At 34.1% G+C, this 23675-nt stretch overlaps 3 protein-coding genes across 3 annotated transcripts; 1 reads left to right on the forward strand and 2 right to left on the reverse strand.

Moving 5' to 3' along the window:
* Nucleotides 1-741: 741 nt before the first annotated feature.
* LOC118040369 (U3 snoRNP-associated protein-like EMB2271) lies at nt 742-5379 on the reverse strand. Its single transcript, XM_035047297.2, has 7 exons — nt 4744-5379; nt 3871-4213; nt 2442-2666; nt 1969-2197; nt 1602-1738; nt 1182-1247; nt 742-1053 (listed from the first exon to the last, which is right to left on the reverse strand). The coding sequence occupies exons 1-7, from the start codon at nt 5169-5171 to the stop codon at nt 976-978; spliced, it is 1506 nt and encodes a 501-aa protein (XP_034903188.1). The 5' UTR covers nt 5172-5379; the 3' UTR covers nt 742-975.
* A 10230-nt stretch (nt 5380-15609) lies between these two features.
* Nucleotides 15610-16482, forward strand: LOC118040368 (protein TRACHEARY ELEMENT DIFFERENTIATION-RELATED 7). The gene has a single exon (XM_035047296.2). It carries the CDS (start codon nt 15665-15667, stop codon nt 16322-16324), a length of 660 nt encoding a protein of 219 aa, XP_034903187.1. The 5' UTR covers nt 15610-15664; the 3' UTR covers nt 16325-16482.
* A 1597-nt stretch (nt 16483-18079) lies between these two features.
* LOC118040366 (chromatin assembly factor 1 subunit FAS2) lies at nt 18080-21551 on the reverse strand. Its single transcript, XM_035047294.2, has 12 exons — nt 21317-21551; nt 20975-21086; nt 20806-20832; nt 20626-20698; nt 20126-20229; nt 19840-20039; nt 19648-19744; nt 19375-19447; nt 19161-19249; nt 18933-19071; nt 18531-18631; nt 18080-18434 (listed from the first exon to the last, which is right to left on the reverse strand). Exons 1-12 carry the CDS (start codon nt 21428-21430, stop codon nt 18208-18210), a joined length of 1356 nt encoding a protein of 451 aa, XP_034903185.1. The 5' UTR covers nt 21431-21551; the 3' UTR covers nt 18080-18207.
* Nucleotides 21552-23675: the final 2124 nt, after the last annotated feature.

The following is a 23675-nucleotide window of genomic DNA, read 5'->3' on the forward strand; positions in this document are numbered from 1 at the left end:
ATTAATAGTTTTCCTTCATCTGGAAATTTTTACATATTTCTTGACATGAAGTGTGTATATAATTTTACCTCTTTTTTTTTTCCCCTTTAATTAACGTGGATTAATGAAGGAGGGACCCAAATTTCGAGATCTCACCTCCCTGCACAAGTTCATTGATCACTTGAATTTTACCAATCCCCTGCCGCAAGTATAATTTAGTAAGACATAAAAATCGAAAGACTAATTATACTGGTTTAACGCAGGATTTTTTCTTATATATATTAGAAAGATTTAGTAAGATAAAGTTACAGAAAAAAAAGGAAATTCTTCTGTAGAATATTTTTCCATTTTGCTCGATTAAGAGTATGAATCATGGGAATTACTAATAATTAAATATTTCCTCTTCTTGTATCACAGGGATTTTTTTTTTTTAAATAAAATAAAATTCCACAAGCAAATCAATTAAGAGTTTGAAAAAGAGCACGCACCGAGCAGACAACGCAGTAGTTGATTATAACCAAAGGAAAATGAGCACAAAACTAGGAAAAACAACTCCCATTAATAAGCCAGGCAGGGAACCTTGAGAAGCACCATTAATTACAACAAGGATGGACCTTTTTCAACACCAAAAATCAGAAAATAATCTTCTTCTTATTGTTTTCTACGTAGAAAACTACTGAAAACTAATTCAATTTCTTGGAAATTTCTTTCTTGTCAGAATATTTTTCAGACAAGTTATTTCTGCAAAATAAATTCAAGCTATTTAACAAAAGCACTTCAAACAGATATTATATATAACAATTGTTTGCAAAATCATTGCTCGTATTGCCTCATTTCCTTCAAAATGAATATACCATCCGAGAAAATTTGAAGGAGAGAATTCACTTGCAGGGTATGAACCATTAAATTTGAACAAAATTGAGTTACAAGAACATGAATATTCATTTACTTTCTCAAATAATCATTACCGAAATGGATCAAATCCTTTTTCTACCCCTACAAAAGCTTCAACCGCTGAATTGCAACTCCATTTCGAGCAGCAGAATTGTGTCCCCATCTTCCTAGGCGAGGTTCCTGAAGCAAAAGTAACTTGAAACGTTACAAGATTGTATAATCAAACATCATAAACATGGTAAACAAAAAATTCCAAGTCAAAGAACGATCTTTAGTCTATTTTCCTTCTATGATTGCAAACAAATTACCTGTCCAACCCCAGCGACAAGGAATTTTCCAGATTTTGCAAAAGCCAGGGAATTTACAAATCCAATCTGCATTGCACAATAGGTTGGTAAGCAATGAATTGCACAGTGGCTGAACTTAACATTTGTAACTGGAGAGGAGAGGAAAGCAGAGAACAGAAAAAGGGGAAAGCAATGCTGGCGGGTAGAAGGTGAACAAATACAAATCCAATAATTCCATTTGATAAACATTAAAAAACGAGGCATAAATCTTTTAGTATCTTTATCAATCTCTTCCAATCACAAGCTAAACAGCAGTTCTAATCATGAGAGATGATTACTAACATATATCTCAGTTAATTCAGCGTATTTCCATGTCATTACTAACATAACCAAAGAGTAATCAAAGATGTTATTCAGTTGCATAGTGCAGGGCACACTCACCAATGGAAGATCATACAAGGGCCGAATGCCTTTGCCAGCACCTTCAATAGCCCATAAGTGGACAGAGCCATTCCCAGCTCCAGAGGCAGCAAGGTCACTGCCCCTACATACACCAACTGAACTTACCCAGGAAGATGCTGCATAACAACAATAGTTTCCAGGTCAGTAGAGGACAAATCAATCTGAAAATTCTAAGCAGATAGACAAACAGCAAGACTTAATTAGCACAGGTTAGGTGTTCATCCACCAAACACAATGCAACCTAAGAAATCAGGTAGTGACACCAAATAATATTTCAAATCCACAGTCATATTCTATTTTCCCCAAAGAAACAGGAAAAGGACAGCTAGGAGTTTCATTTATTTACCAATATGACCATTGTAATTTCTTCCTCTATCCTTCAGTTCACCATTATTGACATCAGTCGACAAAGCATGAGCATTCTTAACAATGTACACAGGCTTCTTCTTTTGTATGCCCCAAAGTGCAATATTTCCATCATCTGATCCAGATAGAAATTCGCTGTTGTCAATAAAACAGCAACACTCCAAGGATGATGTAGAAGAACGAAATATCAGCCTTGACTCATCATGGACCTATTCACAGAATATGAAAAAGGTAAGTACAGTTGAAAAAATACATGAAACAAGAGCATATACAAAAATTCATGCCATCTCATAAATTTAGTAAAATGAAATTGGAGAATTTGAATAGGTGTGCCATAACTTCAAAAGAAAGAGTCCTTGCAAATTAATTTTCAGACATAAACTTAGCTTTGTGCAACCAGTAAAGCCTTCTTTAATACGGGTCAAGTGAATGTCAAAACATTATTTTATATACCTTAAACAATTGCATGCTCCGATCACGCCCAACAGCCAGCACTCGTTCTTGCCACAAACAATCGATTGCTAACACTTCACTTTGGTGACCAAACAATGTGCTCATGTAAGCTCTATCTTCTACATTCCATATCTTGATTGATCGATCAAATGAACCAGAAAAAAGTTCTGAACTCCCTTGCCTAAAAGTCAAACATGAGACAGGACCTTTATGACCTGGGAAGGCCTGTAAAATACATAATAACGGAAAATAGCAAGTGAGAGACAGCAGAAAGCTCAGCAATTTATAATGCATTCAGAAGATAAGCACACAGGTGAAAAGAGATGCTTTTATGAAATCAAAATCCACTCTATGGTGCATATCTAATCAAGGTCAATCATGCATGCATGCATATGTATATGGCTTTGAAGATTTATCTGAACGAAACATTTTCTTGATGTTCCTCAAGATGAATGATTTTTGGGGTGTTTGCGGGTGTACTTTTTCTCAGATTGAGAAGAAGTGGGATTTAACTTTTTTTTGTTTCCAAAGTGACAATGGTCCTACACTACCAAAGGTAAGAAGGTTGATTAAATTCTATCTCATATCAAGTATTAAATTATTCATTCTTCTATCAAAATTAAATGATGAACTGCTTAACAGGTATATGCTAAATTCATTCAAGTACTGCCATTTGATTTATGGTCCACATATTTCATGTTCTTTAGCTTACTACAGTAAAAATCATACAGAAGGCTGAAAGAAAAAGAAACCAACGGGCCATGATCATTCACTTGATAATATTTAAGAGCTCTGGATGTCTAGTTGAAAATATTTTAATCTGTAATGTTTTTCATAGAACTAGAGAATACGCAAATGAAGTATGGTTAAATAAACACCGACACAAGCAGTATCAACAATAATTAGTTTATAGTGTTCATTTAATGCTTTACTTTGCCGGTGATATTCTGATGCCTAACAATAGATTTAGAATTGTGTGATTCCATGGAATGTAACAACGGTGTGTTGGGTACATTTTCCTCCAAGAAGTATGTATAGCTAACCAATTGTTTCATGCTAAACAATCAGTTTATAGAATTCAACATGAAAACAAAGTGATTAGTACATTGCCAAGAGGTGGTCACGTAGTTAACAGAACAATAGTGTTCTGGTAGTTGAATTAGTAAAAAGAGGTAAACATTCAAGGCACGATGGAAAATGGTTTATAAGTTGCCATTACGGTCCCTAGACTTCAAAAGAGTGGTGGTGTGATGAGTTTCAAGATATACAAGACTGCTTTGGCAAACACAAAATTTGATAGGAAATGACTCAATATGCTAGTGATATAAATTTCTTAAATCTTGCTAATATAGCACACAGCCGAAATGCCTTATCATTTTTCTGTAAGAATGGCATCTAATAAGAAAGAGAAAAAATAAATTATATCTACCTGAATATGTTCTCGTGTACGGGTGTCCCACAAATGAACATGTCGATCCAAGCCTCCACTTGCCAAATACCGACCATCAGTGCTAACAGACAACGCCAAAACATTCCTGCTATGCTTAGTTGCTCGTCCTTCTGGATTCTTGGACCCATGGGATCTTAGTATTTCCTCATTAGGCCATTGGTATCTTTCAGCTTTTCCACTGTCTACATCCCAATGCAAAATCGTGCCATCTTTGGAAGCAGAAAAGCCCTTTGAGTCATTATCAGAAAGGCATATAGCAGTAACAGATTGCCGATGCTTCACTAGGATCTCAAATCCATCAACACTCTCTGGCTTTTGAACCCTAGGTAATCATGAATGTAAGCATTCTAAACAAAATACACATGCATGCCATCACAATATATAATACATATAAAGATGTCTTTTAAAGTCCCCTGCTTTAAGACATTAACAGAAAAAAAGTGTACATTGTCTTTCAAAAAAACTCTCAACGCAACCATTAAATTTGATTAGCCCACATCATCTAAGTAGCACTCTAGAAAAATCCCAATTAAGCTTTAGCAAGTTAAGTAAAACAATCAATCAATAATAGAAAAGGTATACAGTTGGAGAGGTTTGTGCAAAGTTCAAAAATTTGCAAATTAAGAAACAGATCATCAAAATGCTACAAGATAACTCTTTTCAAATACAAAAAAAACGTGTGGCTGCTTGAAAACTGGCTCGAGGATTCCATTTGGCCGCAAAATCAAAACAAACGATACAAATAATAACATAGAAATAGTATAGTAAATATAAAACCCAGAATTGTTTAATTCTTAAAATTCATAAATTGCAAAAGAAAAAACTGCATATACAAAAGAAAAAAAATTGTACCTAGAAGCAATGGCTCTCCTCAAACGACCACTATCCTCAAGCTGTTGCTGCATCAATTTCTTAGCCACAAAAGAATCCCTCTCACCTTCCTTCTCAAACACTCTCTCCCCCTCCTCATCCTCCTCATCCTCAAGCTCCTTCTCTCTCTTTCTAAGATTCTCCACCACCTGTTTCGCAATCCGCTGCCTCTTCTCTTCCGCCGTCTCCTCCGGTTCTAATTCCTCCTCCTCCTCCTCCCCTGATTCTCCTCCACTATTAAGTATTCCTCCGTCCAACTCCTCCTCCTCGGATTCGATAACCTCATCTTCATCCTTCTTGCGTCTTTTGCTGTTGCTGAAAAAGGGATCTCTATTCATAGAGAATTTGCTGCTGCCCCTCTTGTTTTTTCCTGGGGGGCCTCCCATCTTCCTTGGATTCTTGTTTTTCATGGTTATTGCTGATATGAATTAATTTTCAGTGCAAAATAACAGAAACCCAGAAAAGATTGATATTTTTTAGCAGAGAAAGAAAGAATGCACGCGGGCGGGCTGGCTGGCTGGGTGAAGAGAGGTTTGAAGGGAGAATGAGCTCTTAGTAGGGTTTAACGTTGGGGGTTTTCGGTGAGAGCTGAAGAAGAACTGCCAGTTGGGTCCTGTCTGGACATAAAACAGACAATTATTGTTGGACCTTTTCATATAGTCTTGTCTGGTGAATCACTGGGCCTGGGCTGCTGCAGATATTATATATATAGAGGCCGATCTTTTTGTAATTTTTGAGTACCATACGTTATTCTCATTTCCTGCAGCTCAAATCCAAAACCTTTCCATGGAGATGTTGGAACTCGTTTGAGAATCATTGAACTGAGGTGAGGAGATCATATGATATGTTTAAGTGATATCTTCTCACTACATGCAATTTTCTCTATAATACTATAATATTTATATACCTTGCTTTTTAGTGGAAGTCTGACCTACGATATTATATTGAAGTGCTCGAAACCGTTTTATCATAGTGCATACAAATGATTTATTTGTTTTTTCAACAATTTATTCTAAAAGGAGAATATCTTATTTCCTAAAACAAGGGAAAAGTTTTTACAGGTGAAACAATTTATCATAGCACTGTTATTATTTATTAGGGTTTGGGACTCCATTGTTTCCTCTGTATAAAAGAGGTTGTTTGTTTCCAACGGATCACAAGCGAAAGGCTCAAAGTCACTGTTCTTAACAATCTTCCAACTCACCCCAAACAACTCTTAATCTATATAAATAAAACATAATAACACAAATGAAAATATGGCATTGTTGAACTATATATGTTTCTTTATCAATTTGATATTATTTTATAGTTTCAACACCAGACTTATCAGAACTTTTGTGAAGCTTTAATTTCAAGTTCCAAGAACTCATCAACCATTATGTCATCTGCTATCTTTCACTGAACCAACTCTCCCAAATAGAAGAGTGCCTTATGTCATGTCTACAGCGTGTATGACCTTCATAACTTGCGTGAATAATTTTAGATTAAAAATAGGTGCTTATCTCATACATAATTCAATGAAAAAAAATGAGAAAATGATGGATCCTAGCTAAGTTATATGATACAAGTATTTGATATTTTAACTTGAAATTAACCAGATTCGATTTGATTTTGAGAGAGATTAAAGGTAGAAGATCTATTCAATTATATATATATATATATATATGCAGTCCAACAACAAAAAACTCACTCATCAAATCTAAAAGAAAATTTAAACAAAGCAAAGTACTACAAGGAAATTAAAGAACAAGAACAGAAAGCAATATATAACCTACCAGACATATCATACATATGGTAACAACATATCCGTATGACTACTCTATTTTCAAAAAATATTGACACAAATGTGAGGGGAGGAAAAAAAAAGAATTCTTGCCCCAAAAGCTTTTGTTGCTTCCATGACCATTCAATGCATTTCACTAGCAGTTTTCCCACTTGAAACACAACAATTTTAGGGCAACGAAAGCTGCTGTCATCAGCATCAGCAACACTACAGAAATGGTCCCATATGCCAAGCTTTAAAATCTCCATCTTAACGCACGTACTTGCGAGGTTACAATGGCTTTCTCATAGCTAGGGTTTGATACGAAGCGGCACATTATTGTTTGTTCTATCTTTGTGCCCTCTTTAATTAGAGATGTTACATGGCCAAAAGTGCCAGCAACCATATAGTGCAAGATTGCTGAAATGCCTAGCTAGTCATCACTTCCCCATTTCTCTATTTAATCATGGAGGATATACGTTGAGCTTGTCTAGGTTAAGAATTACATGAATTGGATCACCCCCATTGAATTGCCTAGAGAATCTAAACTACTAGATTGATGAAAAAAAGCATGCTAAGTTCCTACTAAAGTAAAGGGATCACTTTAGCTTTGAATTTTAAAAAAGCCATTGTGTTTAAAAAGCGTCTTGAGCAATTTTTTTTTGTTTGGATAATCATCAAAAATATTATATTGAAAAAATTATAAAATTAATAGTCAAAACGAAATACAGACACATAACAAAAAGAAAACAGACTTAGAGAAGCAAAGAGAAAGAAAAAACAAATCGGTCGCTAGAACAGAAACAAAGAAACCAGAAAACAAGATCTTGAGCAATATTTTCTTTTTAGTATCAACATTTATTAAAAATTCTAATTGTTTTCTTTTTTGGGTTTAATATAAAGAGGCTTGACATTGGATAATCGTTATCGAATCCTTGATATATGTGGTATGCCTACTCCTAGTAACTTGAGAAATCATTTTTTTAGCTGATAGACAAAATGTAGTGTTACGAACTTCACTGGACTCTTGGAGTAGAACCAAAGCTATCGGGAAATTTAATTTCACTTTAAGACTTTTTATTTTATTTTATTTCTCCAAATTAAATAAGTGAGAGATCCTATTTCACTCAAATTTAGAGTCTAAAGATCTCTTTCTAAGAGTATTACATACTAAATGAAGTAATAATATATAATTCTGTATACCTTAATGTAGTTTATTTTTGCGTAAAACATTTTATGAATAAAAAAAAATTATATAAAAATACATTTGTTTAGTAGAACATCTTATATAATTTTTTTTTTTGACAAGTAATAATTTAAAAATTACAATGATAATAAAATGATGACGACAATATATTATAGTTGTGATAACAATAATAATAATGATGAAGTAGTATAATGATAGAGTAATGGTGATGGTTAAGATTGAGGTGAAGTAGTGGTGATGATGGAGGTGGTGATAATGATTATGAAGGAGGAGTGGTGATGGTGGAAATAACGATTGTAAAGTAGTCATGGCGATGACATATGACAATAATATTAGCGAAATGATAGTGATGATGGTTGTGGAGAAGGAGATAATAACAACAAGGTTATAGTGATGATGAATGAAATAGTTACATAATATTATGAATGAATTACTTCATGTAAAATATTTTATAGAATTTAATAATTTAAAAATATTTTTTTAATAAATAAACTAAGTTTAAATATTAACTGTAAAATATTTTATAGAAAATAAAAATAGAAAAATCAAGAAATATACTTTTTGTAAAATGTTTTATGCAAAATAAAACAAATCCTTAACTATAAATTATTTGGCAAACTAAACTAATATAATGTTGTATATAAGTTAATTAAACAATATTAAATAACCAATTCAACTTAAAAACTTATTATTAGGTGAGACTCTAAGGTATGATTTATATTATTTTCTAATATATCCTCTCAAGTAAAAACTCTTTGAATTTGAAATTTATAAATATATCCACATTACTTTGTGTTTAATTTTTATCAAATAAAATTAATGAGCGTGGTGAGATTCAAACTCGTAACTACTTGGTTAATAACACTATGATATTATATAAAATAATCAATTCAACTTAAAAACTTAACCTATTACGTGATTTTTTAAGATATAATTTATATTATTCTTTTTCCCCGCACACACAAATAGCCAACATTGTGCTTCTTCCCAAAAGCTTTAAAAGTCCCAACAAGAGGGATGTTCACTTTTCCCTCTCGTCTTCCCAAATGGGAAACTTATTTATCCTTCTGCAAGCAAGTCGCTGTAAAGCTAGCCCAGAATATGAGGATCCATGGAGTGGCATTGAATTTCATGACCCCTTTTTCCTCTCTCTTTTTTTTTTCCTTTCTTTTTCTTTTGTATGATGTAGAAAGAATATAAATGGGTGCGAGATCTCATCAATCCTTCTCGTAACATGTTCTTCCTTAAATACCAACAACTGATTAAGTAGAGAGTCGCTAGCTACTTGCTATCTTTTACATAATAATTAGTATTGGACCATCTTCTAGGCTTACCTTGTTCTTGCAAGCTTACCATGTTCTTGCAATTAATTATAACTTGACTTTGTAAAGATTATTAGACGAGTTAATTACTAGTTGAAAATTGTAAAGATCATTAGATGGATCTAACTAATTATAACTTGACTTTAGCTACTGGCTCCAGGTTTTTATTTAAAAATATATTAAAAAATATTTTTTATTTTTTAAAATTGATTTTTAATATTAGCACATTAAAATGATTTAAAAAACACCAAAGATTATTATTTCAATGTATTTTTAAAGAAACATAAGAATAATTTTAATATTTTCTTAGAGCACCATCGAGGAGTTTAAATTGAAGTGATATTTTCTAATATTGTTATAATTATCAACAGGGATATTAATAAAAACTTGTAGCTAATTAACTACTTAAAATGAAGTTATATCATAACATATAAGTATAAAATAAAAATAATATTTTACTTCACATGCAAGTACTCTTTCCTAGAGACTACTAGCAGTTGAGAGCAGCTAGCAGAACAGATTCATCAGTCACTCATTTCAGTGTGTTCACAAGGAAGTATACGCAGACTATGTAAATGATCATCAGAAGCATGCTACCTTCAAACCCAAGTCACATACACACATAATTGTACAGCTCGTCTTTATGCTATTTAAAACTGTAACAATATTGGAGGCTCTTTTGCTACATCGATCGTGAGTTCTTGGGAGAAGACGCAAGGAAACCCTAGAATGATTGCTTTATGTGCATGCGCAAGTTCATACAACATTTATAAACCTTTTTTTTATTTATGAAACGACATTTATATATAAACTATAAGGATATATATGGATTTGATGTATCCTCTGATGTATTCTATACTTAGGATATGGATTTGAAGATTTTTTGTTTTTTAATCTTCACTATATTATAAATATTTTATATGTTTTTTCACTTGTCCTGCTAATTCTTCTTTCATTGATATCATTAATTATCAAGAAGTTCATAATAAAACTTATAATTTATTTTTATAAAATAATTTTATTCAATATTGATTTGATGACATGATATATAGTATATCAATAAAACTTAAAAGATTACAAAAAAGTCATGTATTACTTTTTTTTTCAAATCAAAATAAAAAACACGAAAATAATGTTTTATTTTATTCTTACTGGTATGTAAATTAAGTCAATTATTATATATCCTCTTTTTTTTTTTTTTTTTCCATATCTTCTCCTCTGATGATGTGTGCCTCGTGAACTAGAAGCATAGGAAATGATGAAAAGAGAATTCTAAAAAACATTCAAGGGCTTTCAAGCCAAGTTATTTTGGCAGCTAGCTAGCCAGAAACTTCTAGTAATTTACAGTGTAATTTAGGGCAGGATGAGAAAGAATATGAAAATATAATTGAAATACATAAAAAGTAGTGAGCAAAGAAGCTTATCATGGTGAACTTGTTCACTCCAAACGAAGCGATAATGATCAGTCCAGCCCTAAATTACACTCACATCTTCTTTATGATCAAGAACACACACACAAATTCAATTTCTACGTACAGCACTCTTTCAAATATTATATAAGACAATTAATGCATGCACTCTGTGTTAATTAGTCCACCTGATTTTGGTTCCTTGTTTTTACATGTATAAGAACTCTCCTAAATTGTGAGAACTAATTGAAGATCATGGAATGCATTTAATTAACTCATCATCATCATCAACTAATCAAGAACTAATTAATTAATGAACTCGCACAGGAAACCATCTTAAATGAGTGTTTAATTATAAAGGATGAAACTAATGTGAATATCATGAGGAAACTTTTCAAAAAAGCAGCCAAGCTTCATTCCTGCCAGTGACGGAGGGAGGGGGGGTTGGCAGGGGTCTCGGTCCCTGCAAGAAAATACCCCTCCCTTTATAAATTTAATAAACATAACTGAATTTTTTTCTTGATCCCTTTAAAATATGATCTGCCCCCTAAATGTTTTTCCTTGCTCCACCCCTTATTCCTGCATTGACTGAAACAAAATAGAAGATGTCATCTTCAAAATAAGCCTATAAGAAGCAGCCCAGGATTTCAGTGCTTGTGTTGGCTGGCTGGCAAGACAAAATTTAAAGTAAGATTTCAAGACTTCAGTTGGAATTTAATGTAGCAAGCTGGGCTTCTACCATTCATTGGGTGCAATTCTTGGTTCTATGAGAGAAAATCTCAAACCTTGATCATTCTTTCAAGTCCAGCAAAAACCTCCCCTCCTTTTCAATTCATAATTTTCCACATGTTTCATCATAGATCCCCTTTGATAAAAAAAAAAAGAAAAAAAAAAAGTCTGCCTCAAATCTCTCTCTCTCTCTAGCCCCCCTCCCCCAAAAGCTAGAGAGACACCAAAGAGAGAGTTATTGATTGTCTATTTTATGGAGAGGAAAACTAGCTATGATTGTCATCATTTACACAAGTCAGCAATCACTTCAAGAGGCTATTAGATAGCATTGCCCATCTCTTTTGTTGACAAAACTCTTCAAGTCACACCCTTCCATCATGAACATCAATCAAACTGAATTCACAAACCACACTTGGAATCTTCATGTGTCCATGGAAGATCAAATTCTCCATCATGACCGGCTTCCTTTTGTCTCAATTTGCCCTAGCTACCCTCTCCAACTACAACAAACACCAATCCCAGCTCCAAACCAAGTATCACTCCCAGCTTTTCTTAGTCGTGACCAAATAGGAAACAGCACAGATGAAGCGGACCAGGATGAGCCAGAAGAAGAACTAGGAGCAATGAAAGAAATGATGTATAGAATTGCGGCGATGCAGCCTGTGGACATAGATCCGGCCACGATTCACAAACCTAAAAGGAAAAACGTTAGGATTAGCGATGACCCTCAGAGCGTGGCAGCACGTCTCAGACGAGAAAGGATAAGTGAAAAGATCAGAATTCTTCAACGGCTTGTTCCCGGGGGAAGAAAAATGGACACCGCTTCAATGCTAGATGAAGCTATCCGTTACGTCAAGTTCTTGAAACGGCAAATCCGCTCACTCCAACCTAATCATCAGCACCAACCATGCAACACTAATGGAGTCTGCCAGTTCCATACAACGACAAACCTCTCGATTCTACCACCACCACCACCACCACCACCTCATCCTCCCTCGAACCTAGAGCTGCACGCCTTGGATACATTCTCGGTGATCCTGGGGACAATCCCTCTTTAATCACGAGGTAATAAGTGATCAGGGCTAAAGTGAGAAGTGATTAGCGTGTTAATCAGTCGTGATTATTAATGAACTAGTAGTAATTAATGTGTGTGTATGCATAAGCTAGGTACCATGTCTTTTACATCAATGGCCCAACCTAGTGTTCGGAAAATTCCAGCGTAAGGCTTGGTCTATGCTTTCTTGTTGTGTTAGCTGGAGTATATGGCTTATGAGGAACAAGGTAATCTTCAATGATGGAACTGCGACCTTCGAAGATATTTTCTCCTTAATTCTTTATCGCCTCTCAAATTGGCTCAAGTCTGCAGATAAGTTCTTCATGGCTACTGGCACTACTTTAATTATGGGTCCTGAAGGTATTATAGATTGGTCTAACACCAAATAAAGGCTTTTAGCATGGCGTATCAACTTCTTCATTCCTAATGTCCTTTTTCGGTTATGTATCTGTTGACTTTCTTTTCCTTTCTTTTTGTGTTTGTTTTTTGTTATTGTGATTCTTTTCTTTTCATGTATCTTGTTTTTGGCTACCTTCTGGTTAGCCCTTTTAATATATCGACTTATTCCAAAAAAAAAGCTAGGTACCATGTGAAGGAAAAGGTTGTTAGGATATGGTTGACTAAAGGGTATATATATGGTCCGTGGAATAATCATAACGGTTAGCTTGAGATGCGTAGCACCATATATCCATCTATAATATACAATAAAGCTTTTGGAGTTTGTAGGGCTCGCCGGAAAGTTTGTTTGGCCGACGCCCTTCCAAGACTAAACAGTGACATATGTATGTACGTCTTTTGAATGCTATTCTCTCTATCGGTCTGTGTGCACACGAATGAACACGCACGCACGTGGGGTGGTCACATAATCATACATGTTCACACTCATCTAACAATTTTATGGGTGCAAATGAAGGTATGTGGGCTTATTATTTGTGTATTTTTATATTTTGGGATATGTTTACACATATATGAACACATTATTTGATCGATGTACTAATTGAGTTTTCCCCGGCTCCTTCACTCGCACCCCCTTTTTTTTTTCTAAAATTATATATTTCAATTAAGTTATTCAATGGCCTAATTAGATGATATTAATAAGAAGTTTGAGATTGTGATAGAAAGCCCAAACTAAAAGATAGAGAAGTGAAGCATCAAAAAACACAAAAATTACATGGTTAATCATGAATTTATGACAATTCTAATTTTAATCCAAATGTTAAATTTTATTTGTTTTCGGTCTCTAAGCTTGAGAAATGAGAAAAAGCCATCAAAAAATAAGTGAGGTGATCTAACCCCTACCTCAGGCCTACAAGCAGCTGCTGTGTGAATTCTGAAGCCAGAAGATTCAAGCTAAATATTTGGTGTGAGCTTTCTCTCCATCAATACTAGTTATCATGTTGCAATAAAGAGTTTCCACCTGATGTTTTGACGAAAGAGTAGATTGCACAGAAAATACAGATTGAAGGGACCTATTTCTTCGTTCTTTTTCCACATATTTGCTGTTTAGAAGGGGCTGAGATTTGGTCTCCAACGTACAGCGATTTTATCCACTAATTTGTAGTAAAAATCTCGGTCATGATATTGCTTACTTGAACAAAAGGGAAAAAATAAAATAAAAGGATGAGATAAGGAATTTTGATCCCATCATGTTTGTGAGAATTTTGCTTCCTTTTTTTTTTTTTTTTGATAACCCGGGGTGTCCGGGCCAACTTGCGCGCACCACACCTAATCCCCGGGCTCACTGAACATCCTGCAAGCCCAGTGAGCATGTAAGGTACCGTGGGGGTGACATGCGTACACAAGTGGGGTTTGAACCCTGATGTGAAGGAAAGGAACAAGTCTCTTCAACCACTAGGCTAATGGTTGTTGTTCATGACAATTCATATAAAGATAATTTCCCTCACAAGGTAAAGAAATTTAATTCTCAAGGGACGTGGCGTGATGGTAAAAAACTTGAGATCTATATAACAAGTTTCAAGTTCGAGTCAGAGCTTGCATTTTTTATAAAAATTTGGAACAACCGGGGTTTTACTTGCTCACCTGATCCTACAAAGTGTGTTTTTAAAAAAATAGAGTTTTCTTAAATCCAAAAAAAACTGTAAAGGAATTTATTTTTATTGTGGAAATCTTCAGGGAGTTGGGCTGAGAAAGAGCAAGGTATATATCCTAAATTCCTAATTAATCTATGAAAAGGCATATATGTATGCTCAAGGCACATTCTTATGTTCCAGAATAATAACTTCTGCTCATTGTTTACGGGCAGCCTAGAAGATGACAGGATCATGGCCTCCGAGGAGATCAACTACCATGACAATCACTACCAAACATTACAATTGTTGTTCCCATTGTCTGGGAACAGCTCCAAATCAAGAAAACAGCAATATAGTGTTTAATGTAACATATTGCTCTTGTTTTAGTTCATGCTTGCGAGTTGCGGGAGATCAAGGAAACTTGATGGAATTGTTCTTCATGGTTTGATATAACATCCCGTTCCAGTCAGAAGATGATCATACCTATGCAGCAAACCAATTTGCATGCAAATATCATACTGAACTTGCAATTTAACACGATGAATTTGATTTTAATACTATGGCATATGCCTGTTATGAATTAAAAAACAAAAAGTGAGTGTGTTTGATTTTTTTTATTATAAAAGATAAACAAAAGTTGATCGAAATTATTATTTTTAAGTGCATTCTAAAGATTAGAAATGAAGAGGGAATAAGAAGTATGGAAAAAGATATAGAAAAATGAAAGGAAGAGTACATTTTAAATTCTTGGCAAAATGAACATAAATTTTTAAAAGATTAAACTTTCCCAAAAAAACAAAAAACATCTAAGGCTTGATTTGAACATTCACTAAATATTAATTCTTGATTTTGATTAAAAAAAAAACAGGAAAAACAGGAAAAATGCACCCTGTCAATTCTTTGTAAATACAATTGATTTAGATATTTAAAATGATAGGACATGAGCAGGTTAAATTTTCTCTGCTCTTCACATAAATTTTCTGGAAAAAAAAAAAAAAAAAAAAACTGCTAAAGAATGAAGCCAGGCAGGTTAGGTGATTGATGACCCTCTTGACTATGGAAGATGGTGTCATTATCGGAGCCTATGAACAATCCATACCAATCAACATCCTTGTCCTGAGAATTGAGATGTAGAAAGGAAATCTCTCTAATAAACAGAGAAAAAAAAACACAAGAAGTGTTTTTTAGTGCAATCAAAGACAAGTCTTGAAAAAAACTTAGCATGAGAGTAAAGTTACTCAAAACTTAGAAGCATGCATAACACTAAACAATTCAGAACCCTGTTCAAGAGTCAGCAGTACAAATAGGTATCAAGAACAGGCCATATTCTTCACATCTCAACAGCACCATAACACAATCTATCCACCTTCCAAAGCTTTCCCAGATTGAAATGGCTCCCACTAATAACTACGACTACAACTTCCCGTATTTTCCTCTACCACCACCACATTATAATCCTCCATCCCCTCCAAAAGTTGCGCCACCTCATAGTTCTCCATCCCCTCCAAATGTGCCCCCGCCCCATAATTTTCCTCCACCACACATTACTCCCCCCTCTCCAAAAGTTCCTCCTCCACCACGTCATCCGATCACACCACCACCACCTGCTCATCCATTTCATCCACCACCACCCCATCACATTCCTCCACCCCCTCATGTTATTCCACCTCCAGCACCAACACCAGGACATCATTCGACTGTTATAATTGTTGTCTTTGTCTCACTCGGTGGCCTATTCTTTCTTGCATTCCTCTCAGTGGCTCTCTGCTGCTTCATTAAGAAGAAAAAGAAGAAAACAGTTCAGAAAACTGAGATCTTAGAGTTCGATGAGCACACTAAAGTCCATGAAGCCATTGTTCCAGGTCCTCATGGTGAGAAAATCACAGTACTAAACATTGAAGAGGATGTGCATCTTGTAGAGGAAATTAAGAAAAACGAAAAGCTAACTGAAGGTTCGCACATCAAGTCGGCTCTCGATCATCCCCTGGGTTCTGACATAGCAACACCCTCTTCTCAGTATAATCAGCAACATCTCGAGCACAAGGTCTGATTGAAACGCAAACAAATGAAATAAGTGGCAATATAATCGCACACTCCTCGTCAGCAACAATATTCTTCAGTCCTGCTGGGATTATACAAGAAAAACTTCTTATTTCTTTTCCAAAGTTGTCGATATGTTTTCTTTGAATAAAAACTTAACTTGTTGAATAGTACTGTCATGTCCATGCATATTAGGAATTGGAAATCCCAACTGCACGAAAGAAATTAAAATATATAAGAATATATAGCACTATTTCATCACAAGAGAAGAAATAAAATCTCCAAAAAATAGACTTTAACATAAATACTGCAGGCTCCTGTGGTAGTTGTGCTCATATATCCACCCCAATTAAAATCCTGATTTCAGTGGGTAGACATGCAACATCGAACTAAACATAAAACAACAATCATGCACTTTGAGGCTTACATCATATATACTGTACTCATAGCGAGCATTTAATAATAGCTACGGAAAAATGTGTCCTCTCTTATGAGAAACAATTTTGCAAGTTTGTTTTTACCTTCAAGAACATATTGTATATTGAACAGATGTTTAAACAAGGGGGAGATCCATGGCAGTGACTGCAAAAGATACCAGGCTCATAATGAGCATCATCATTTGACTCAAGCCCACTTCTGCATGTATCATAGCAGCATAATATGCAGGTAGATATGCCAAATTGGGACAAAATTCCTTCACATAATAATAGTAATAGTGAATTAAGTAACTTATTTTGTACTTTTATCAACCAGTAATTTATTTAAAATCATTTCTTTTCTTTGGTTTATCAAAGGAAAATAATTTTTGTTCATGTTATAATAAGCTCAGTTCCACATTTTAATATTCGTCCTCATTCTTTGTATAAATGTTTATTTAGTTGATTTGTTTACAAGGAATCAAGGCCTCTTGGAACTCATTGAGTCACCATTAGCTGGCACTAGACATGCGTCCGTGCTGCTCTACGGGGTTGAATATTTTTTTTCATAAAAAATATCTTCAAGTGTCGTAATGGTATTTTAAAGACAGAAAACAAAATTCACAATTTAGGTTAAAATCAATATGAGGATGAAATTAAAAATAATAATAATTATTATATATTATAAATTAAAAATTGAATGATAAAATTGAAAATAAATACAAATTTTACAAAAAAAACAAAGAAAAAAATTAGAAATAAAAAGAATATAGACCAAATTAAAAAAAAATAACATATTATAATTTGTATTGAAGGAAGAAATTAAAGACAAATAAAAATTAATTATATAAAAAGGTCAAGAAAAAAACTAGAAATTAAAAAAATAAAAACTATATTGAAAAAAATAATATATAACAAATTGATATTGAAAGATAAATTTTTTTTAAAATAAAATATTCAGCATTGGTAGGTCGAGATTTGTAATAAATGGAATTTTTTTTTCATGGTGGCTGCAGGGAAAGAACAGTATAGAAAGGAGAATCAGAGAGGGAAGATGGGGAAGTTTGCATCTATTTACAATGTACGTAAGAAAAACCCTATTTTAATAGTGTATGGAGCGGTTTCCTTTCTTGAATAATCAATCCATTCAATGCTGCCTAAAATACTGCAGGGGCGTATATCTGTGATCAGTGAGAACTTTTTGGATTTCCTTCTCTTATCAAAGAGAAGGGAGGGGTGTCAAGTTTATGTTTCTAAAATAGAAACCAAGTGCTCCCAGAAAAGCCTAACATCACTTTTCCATAAATATGTTGTGTTGTGTCCCTCCAAAACTTTTGACAAAACACCAATAAAAAAAATGGGGAGGAAAGGCCATTTTGCACCGCAACAATTTGCATCATACATCCGCATTTGGGAAAACGAGAGAGAGGAGAGACATCCTATACAATAGTTTTTTGACTACCAAAAGTTTTTTAGGTTACTGTGGATCAATTGCCATGGGAGTGATTCGCCTCTTGGCTGGCTTATTTGAGATGGGAGTACTTATGGAGACTGGTGATGGCTGCTTTCCTTCTTTCTTTGCTACTACTGTTTTTCCACTGTCTTCTGCTATACAACCATTATTTGTCGTTGTTTCAATTATCATGCACTCTGGTTCCTGCGTATCAGGGCTCTTGTTCTGATGGACTGCGTCTTTCCTCTCGTCTATGTAAGATTGAAACACAACACATAAGAAAGGGCCCAAGCTGTGGAGTAATTGATGGACTAGCAAAAGCAATAAAAGAGAAAACAACAGCGAACCTGCCGCAGAGATGGGCGAGCCCAGTTCATTAGTTTCAAATTCTACTAAAGTACAGTATCCATCTCGGGAAGACAAAGCTAAATACTGAGCATTAGATGACCTATTAGCAACAAACATAGTTAGTAATTTGCGATATTGATATCAACCCACATGTATCATCCAAAAGAATTGTAGATGGTGCAGCAGGAGCATATAGCACAAAAAAGAAAGGCTGTTTAGAAGTAAAGATGAATAATGAAACTCTCATCTTGAAAGTCTGACCTAGTCTTAAACAGTAAGAAAATATGCATCAAATCATACAGAGACGGTCCACTCTAATTCTATCAAAATTTAATTGATGTGTACTATGATCTGTTTTTGCAAGGCAGGCTCTTTAGAGTTCAAACCATATTTAAATTTACCATGCAATGTCAGTTATGGCTGCATAATGAAGACCGGCCAAGATTGCTATGGGAGGAACACTCTCTGTGTCATAGATATATAATGAATTTAAAGTTGCCACAGCAAAAATCAGGCGATAGGGAAGTTTGAAGAGCCCAGCTGCACAAGTCAATAAAGATACCCAGCTTAATAATAACCTTTTGCTGAGCTACAACAAATTTAATAAAAATTAATAAGACTTGAAATACCTGAGGCTAATCCCCTAAGGTTAAAAGCCACTGGACAAAAACGAACTGCCACAACAGGCTTGCTAGCACCAGGGAGCATTACTGCAGGTCTGCATATCAGAAAAAATAACACATATTAGGAAAGAAATAAAAAGAACGGAAGACAAAGAATAAGTCTTCTTAAAACTTAGGTAGACATCATTAACACGAGATGATAAATTGAAGCATGTCTTGCCTTGAAAGATCCATTCTGGAAAATGCATAAGCAGTATTTACTGTTTCTGATGCAGCTGACATTTTGTAAGAACCTGCAATGCAAAGGGTGCTTTGTCAACAGATATTAATCAAGCAACAAGCAACAGCAGCATTCTGTCAAATGCAAGTAATACCGGCATTAGTTCATGAGATGATTAAAGACTATACAAGCTTTTGTACATGTGCGTTTACAAATAAGAAAAAAGAAACATATAGGCTTTTAACTCAAATGGACTTCTGTTTAGGTCCATACCTGCTGGCACAAGTAAAAAGGATCCATCAGGTGACCAGGCTAGTCTTCGGAAGAAAGATGGTAACGTCTCATCGTGAAAAAGATGTGTTTTCGTAGACTGCACCCCCAAAAAAGGTATAAGGCTTGCAACATGTTAAAGCACAAATAATCAACAACACAATCACTCTATTGTCTGAACTTAGAATTATTTACCATCTGCTGTTCTGCCTTTGTAATGACATGCTGAGAAACATAGTTCATCTTCTCGGCACCTTTTGTCTTTGTCTGAGGCTTATTCACATAAATTCTGCAAGTTCTATCTGAACTAAGCGAAGCAATGTACTTGGCCAATGGATCCCAAGCCACACCTTGAACATAATGGAAATGACCATCCAATAGCTGATGTACAGAACCTAAAACCAAGACAAGGGCAATCAGGAAATCAACAACCAAGGCACTTTAACCGTTATGAACTTTGGTTTTGTGTGGTCCTTCTTGCCTTTGTTAACATCCCATATGATGCAAGAATTGTCAACTGATCCAGAGATCAGATATGCAGAGTCTGCAGACCACTCCAAGTCCAGAACATCTTTGCGGTGAAATCTGAATGAAAAATGAAAATCATTAATGAGCAAAGAAGTGAGTGAATATCTAACCAAGATCCTATAAGATTTCAAATGGACATTTTCGCAGGTGAAAAGAATAAAAAACTTCAAACAAATGAAATGACATCAACCAAAGGCAAAAGATCAAACCAGTATCACTATTTCCTTCTACAGTTTTGAACTCCATGATAGTAATATTATTACATTTTCCTGTTTTCATTACATTTCTCTCTGAATTCAATCAATCAGCAATGCAAGATTAATTTGGATGAAATGACTATGCCGGGCTCAACTTGAGCCTCATATCCACATTTAAAACAAACATACCAAATCTAGTGAATCACGGCTAAGCTACACATGGAAGTTTAAGATCATATATCACGAAATCACTTACAACAAGTTCTTGAGGACTTTCCATGTTTGACCAGTTTCTGTGGAATGTAACTTCCATATAATCAGCTCTCCCCCTGCTCGCATAAAATTCAATTTAAGACTACATTGCTGAATCACCTAATAAATGACCAGTAAAATTTCATCCTGAAAGAAAAATAGTCTCTGCAACTTAAAATCATACCATCAGCACCTGAGGCAAGCAATTCTCCTGCAAAACTTAAACAAATTAAATTCCTTCTATTTAAGAAACTTCATCAATAGCAACAACGAAGTAGATAATTTGCAATAATTACTTGCTAAACATAAAATAAAAAATCTGAAAAGCAGCATCACAATCAATAAGTTCTTACCAGATGGAGAGAAACGGAGCACATTGACGGCTGACCCATGATAGGTAAGGCTATTAAGATAAGTTGCCGTCGCGATTTTCTTCTGTGCTTGGCCTGAATTTATCACCCAAAGCTGCCAAAAAAAAATATATATATATATACACACACACTAATTCTTTGAAAATAAAATACCAAACACTGAAATGCTGGAAATGGGTCTTTGATTTTTTTTAAGAAAGATCCGAACAAGCCTTAACTTTTAGTTCCACTAACAGCAGAAATATAAACTTAATTGACTGATTAAACAGGAATGGAAGGCGGAAAATTAAAGTTAAATCTCAAGAATAGTGAAAAATAGTGCACCTTGATATCGTAATCGGCGCCGCCGGTGGCGAGGAGACCGGAGATTGGGTGAAAGTCTAGGGTTAGGACTGGTTTGGTGTCGTGCCAATTAATTTGCACTGTTCCTCCCTTCATTTCTTGTGGGTTTTCTTGTTTGTTTCTCGGGAATGTGAAGGAAAATTTTTAGGGTTTATATTTTTGGGTGAAGAAAAGGATAGAGAAAAAGGGTTTTTTAGCGGGATCTTAGTTTTGAAGTGGCGGGAAATGGGTGGGTCTGTTTTTTGGGACCATGGTACATTGTGGTTTTGCCACGTGGCTACAAAGTTCTTTGTCGAGAAATTTTACGGTGGTGAAAGACTAATTAGTGGTATTTAGTTATTTTTTATAATTCACTTTAAAAAACAAAAAAAAATTTCTGGTAGGGAAGAAAAAATAAAATTCATAATCTATCAAAAATAAAAAATATATATATCTTTATATAAGATTTTTTTTCTTCTATTTATGTTTTTTTAAACTAAATCTTAATAAATAATTAATAGAATGTCATTACTTATCCATAAGCATTATACAATTTTATATTCTTTATCATTACATGTTAATTTTTTCAAATAATTATGGTTAATTAAATATCATATAGAACTTCTTAAATAATTTTTAATTATATTTATCAGACCTCGTATGAAAATAATTTGTTTTAAAACTTAAGTTACATTGATTCAAAAGAACTCGAGTTTTCATTATTTTTTTAAATTCTTAAAAATATATTCATTGATATAAAAATAATAATATTTTTCATTAATTCACTCCTAACCAGATCCTAAATTAATGGATCATTGGATTAAAAATATCATAAAAAATAAAAACAAATACTGGAGGATGAAACAAAAAAAAAACTAAAAAAAAAAAAAAACCAAGCAATCTTGGTGAGCCTCTTAAACCCAGATAACCAGATTAATATCTCAAGCCACAACTTGTCAAACTTTAAATTCAGGCTCAATTAAGAGGCTCAACACTTTACACATTTAATATGAAAAGGATGGAATCACAAAAAAAAAAAACTACAAAAATATCAAGATAAAAATAAAAGGGATCAAATTTGACAAGAAAAAAACTAAAGGAGGTTGGAATTGAAAAAAATCAATTTTAAATAAAAATAAATAACAAATAAAAAAATAAAAATTGAATTTAATAGATGAATAAAACCTATGAAGATGAAATTGAAAACAAATTTTAATTTTATAAATTATTTAAAATGAAACAAAAACTAATAAAAAGAATAAGGAGGAAAAACTAATTTAAAGGTTACATTGAATTTTTTTAGGGTTAGTTTGGTTTTCTATGATGAGAGAGAAATTAAGAAAAAAACAATCGTTGATAGCAAATCAGAGGTGATGAAGCCACATGTGTCATATGGGCGGTTAATGATCACCAAGATAATTCTATCACCACCTTGTAGCCATCGTCTGGCCAAACAAAAAGCCTCCACATGCACCACTCCACGCGCTTTCCTATAAATTATTTGAAGAATATTATAAATTTGGTAAAAAGCATGTTAGTATCTGTCAAATTAATTATTATAAAACAAATAGAAAGAAAATACACAAATTCCCTTGTATACAGGTTTCTTTCCTTTTCTTTTTGGCTTCAAAGGGTAATTTTGATAATTTCATGTGTAATTAAACTTGAAAAGATAAAAATACCCTACATATATCATTTTGTTTTTAGAAATAAAAAAGTCATCATACTATGAAAAAAAAAGGGTGCGTAAATCAATTTGCTCCCAATCAACTCGGAAATACCCGGTGAATTCTATGAAAAAGACAAAAATACCCTTGAAAGTAACTACTCTTGTCGTTTCTGTTAAGAAGGACAAATATATCAAATTACCATTCCAATCCCTAATATTTTGATGACATGTCTAGAGCGCCCATAGCTGATGACTTTTAGCTTTTTAATTAATTAATAATTGAGAATCAAAGAGGCTGCTTGACTTGTGTTTCAATAATTGTACGGAATGAGTTGTTTTTGTAGCTTCTGCTGTATTCACTGTACGGGGCCTAGCTTAGCTGGGAGCGCGTAATTTACAAGCGCTCTTCCATGGCTGCTACCCACCAGCCACAGCAAGTGTTAACATCACGGGTAAACAAATAACACTGTTCTGGCTTGTCCCTCGTTTCAAGGCTCTTTGAGCTCTGCTATCTGTTTGCATATTCAATCAATTTCTTGAATCCTTTTCACCTTTTGATTTGGTTTCACATACTGTCATTGTTTGAGTCGGTAGAGTGAGTATAGCAAGATTTCTATGTGATTTTAAGGTAGATTTTTTTCTCAGTAATATCAATGGCTACATATCCACAGGGTGAAAGTCTTTTTGCTCACA

The sequence above is a fragment of the Populus alba genome, chromosome 7, assembly GCF_005239225.2.
Source record: "Populus alba chromosome 7, ASM523922v2, whole genome shotgun sequence".
In the NCBI taxonomy this organism is placed as follows: Eukaryota; Viridiplantae; Streptophyta; class Magnoliopsida; order Malpighiales; family Salicaceae; genus Populus; species Populus alba.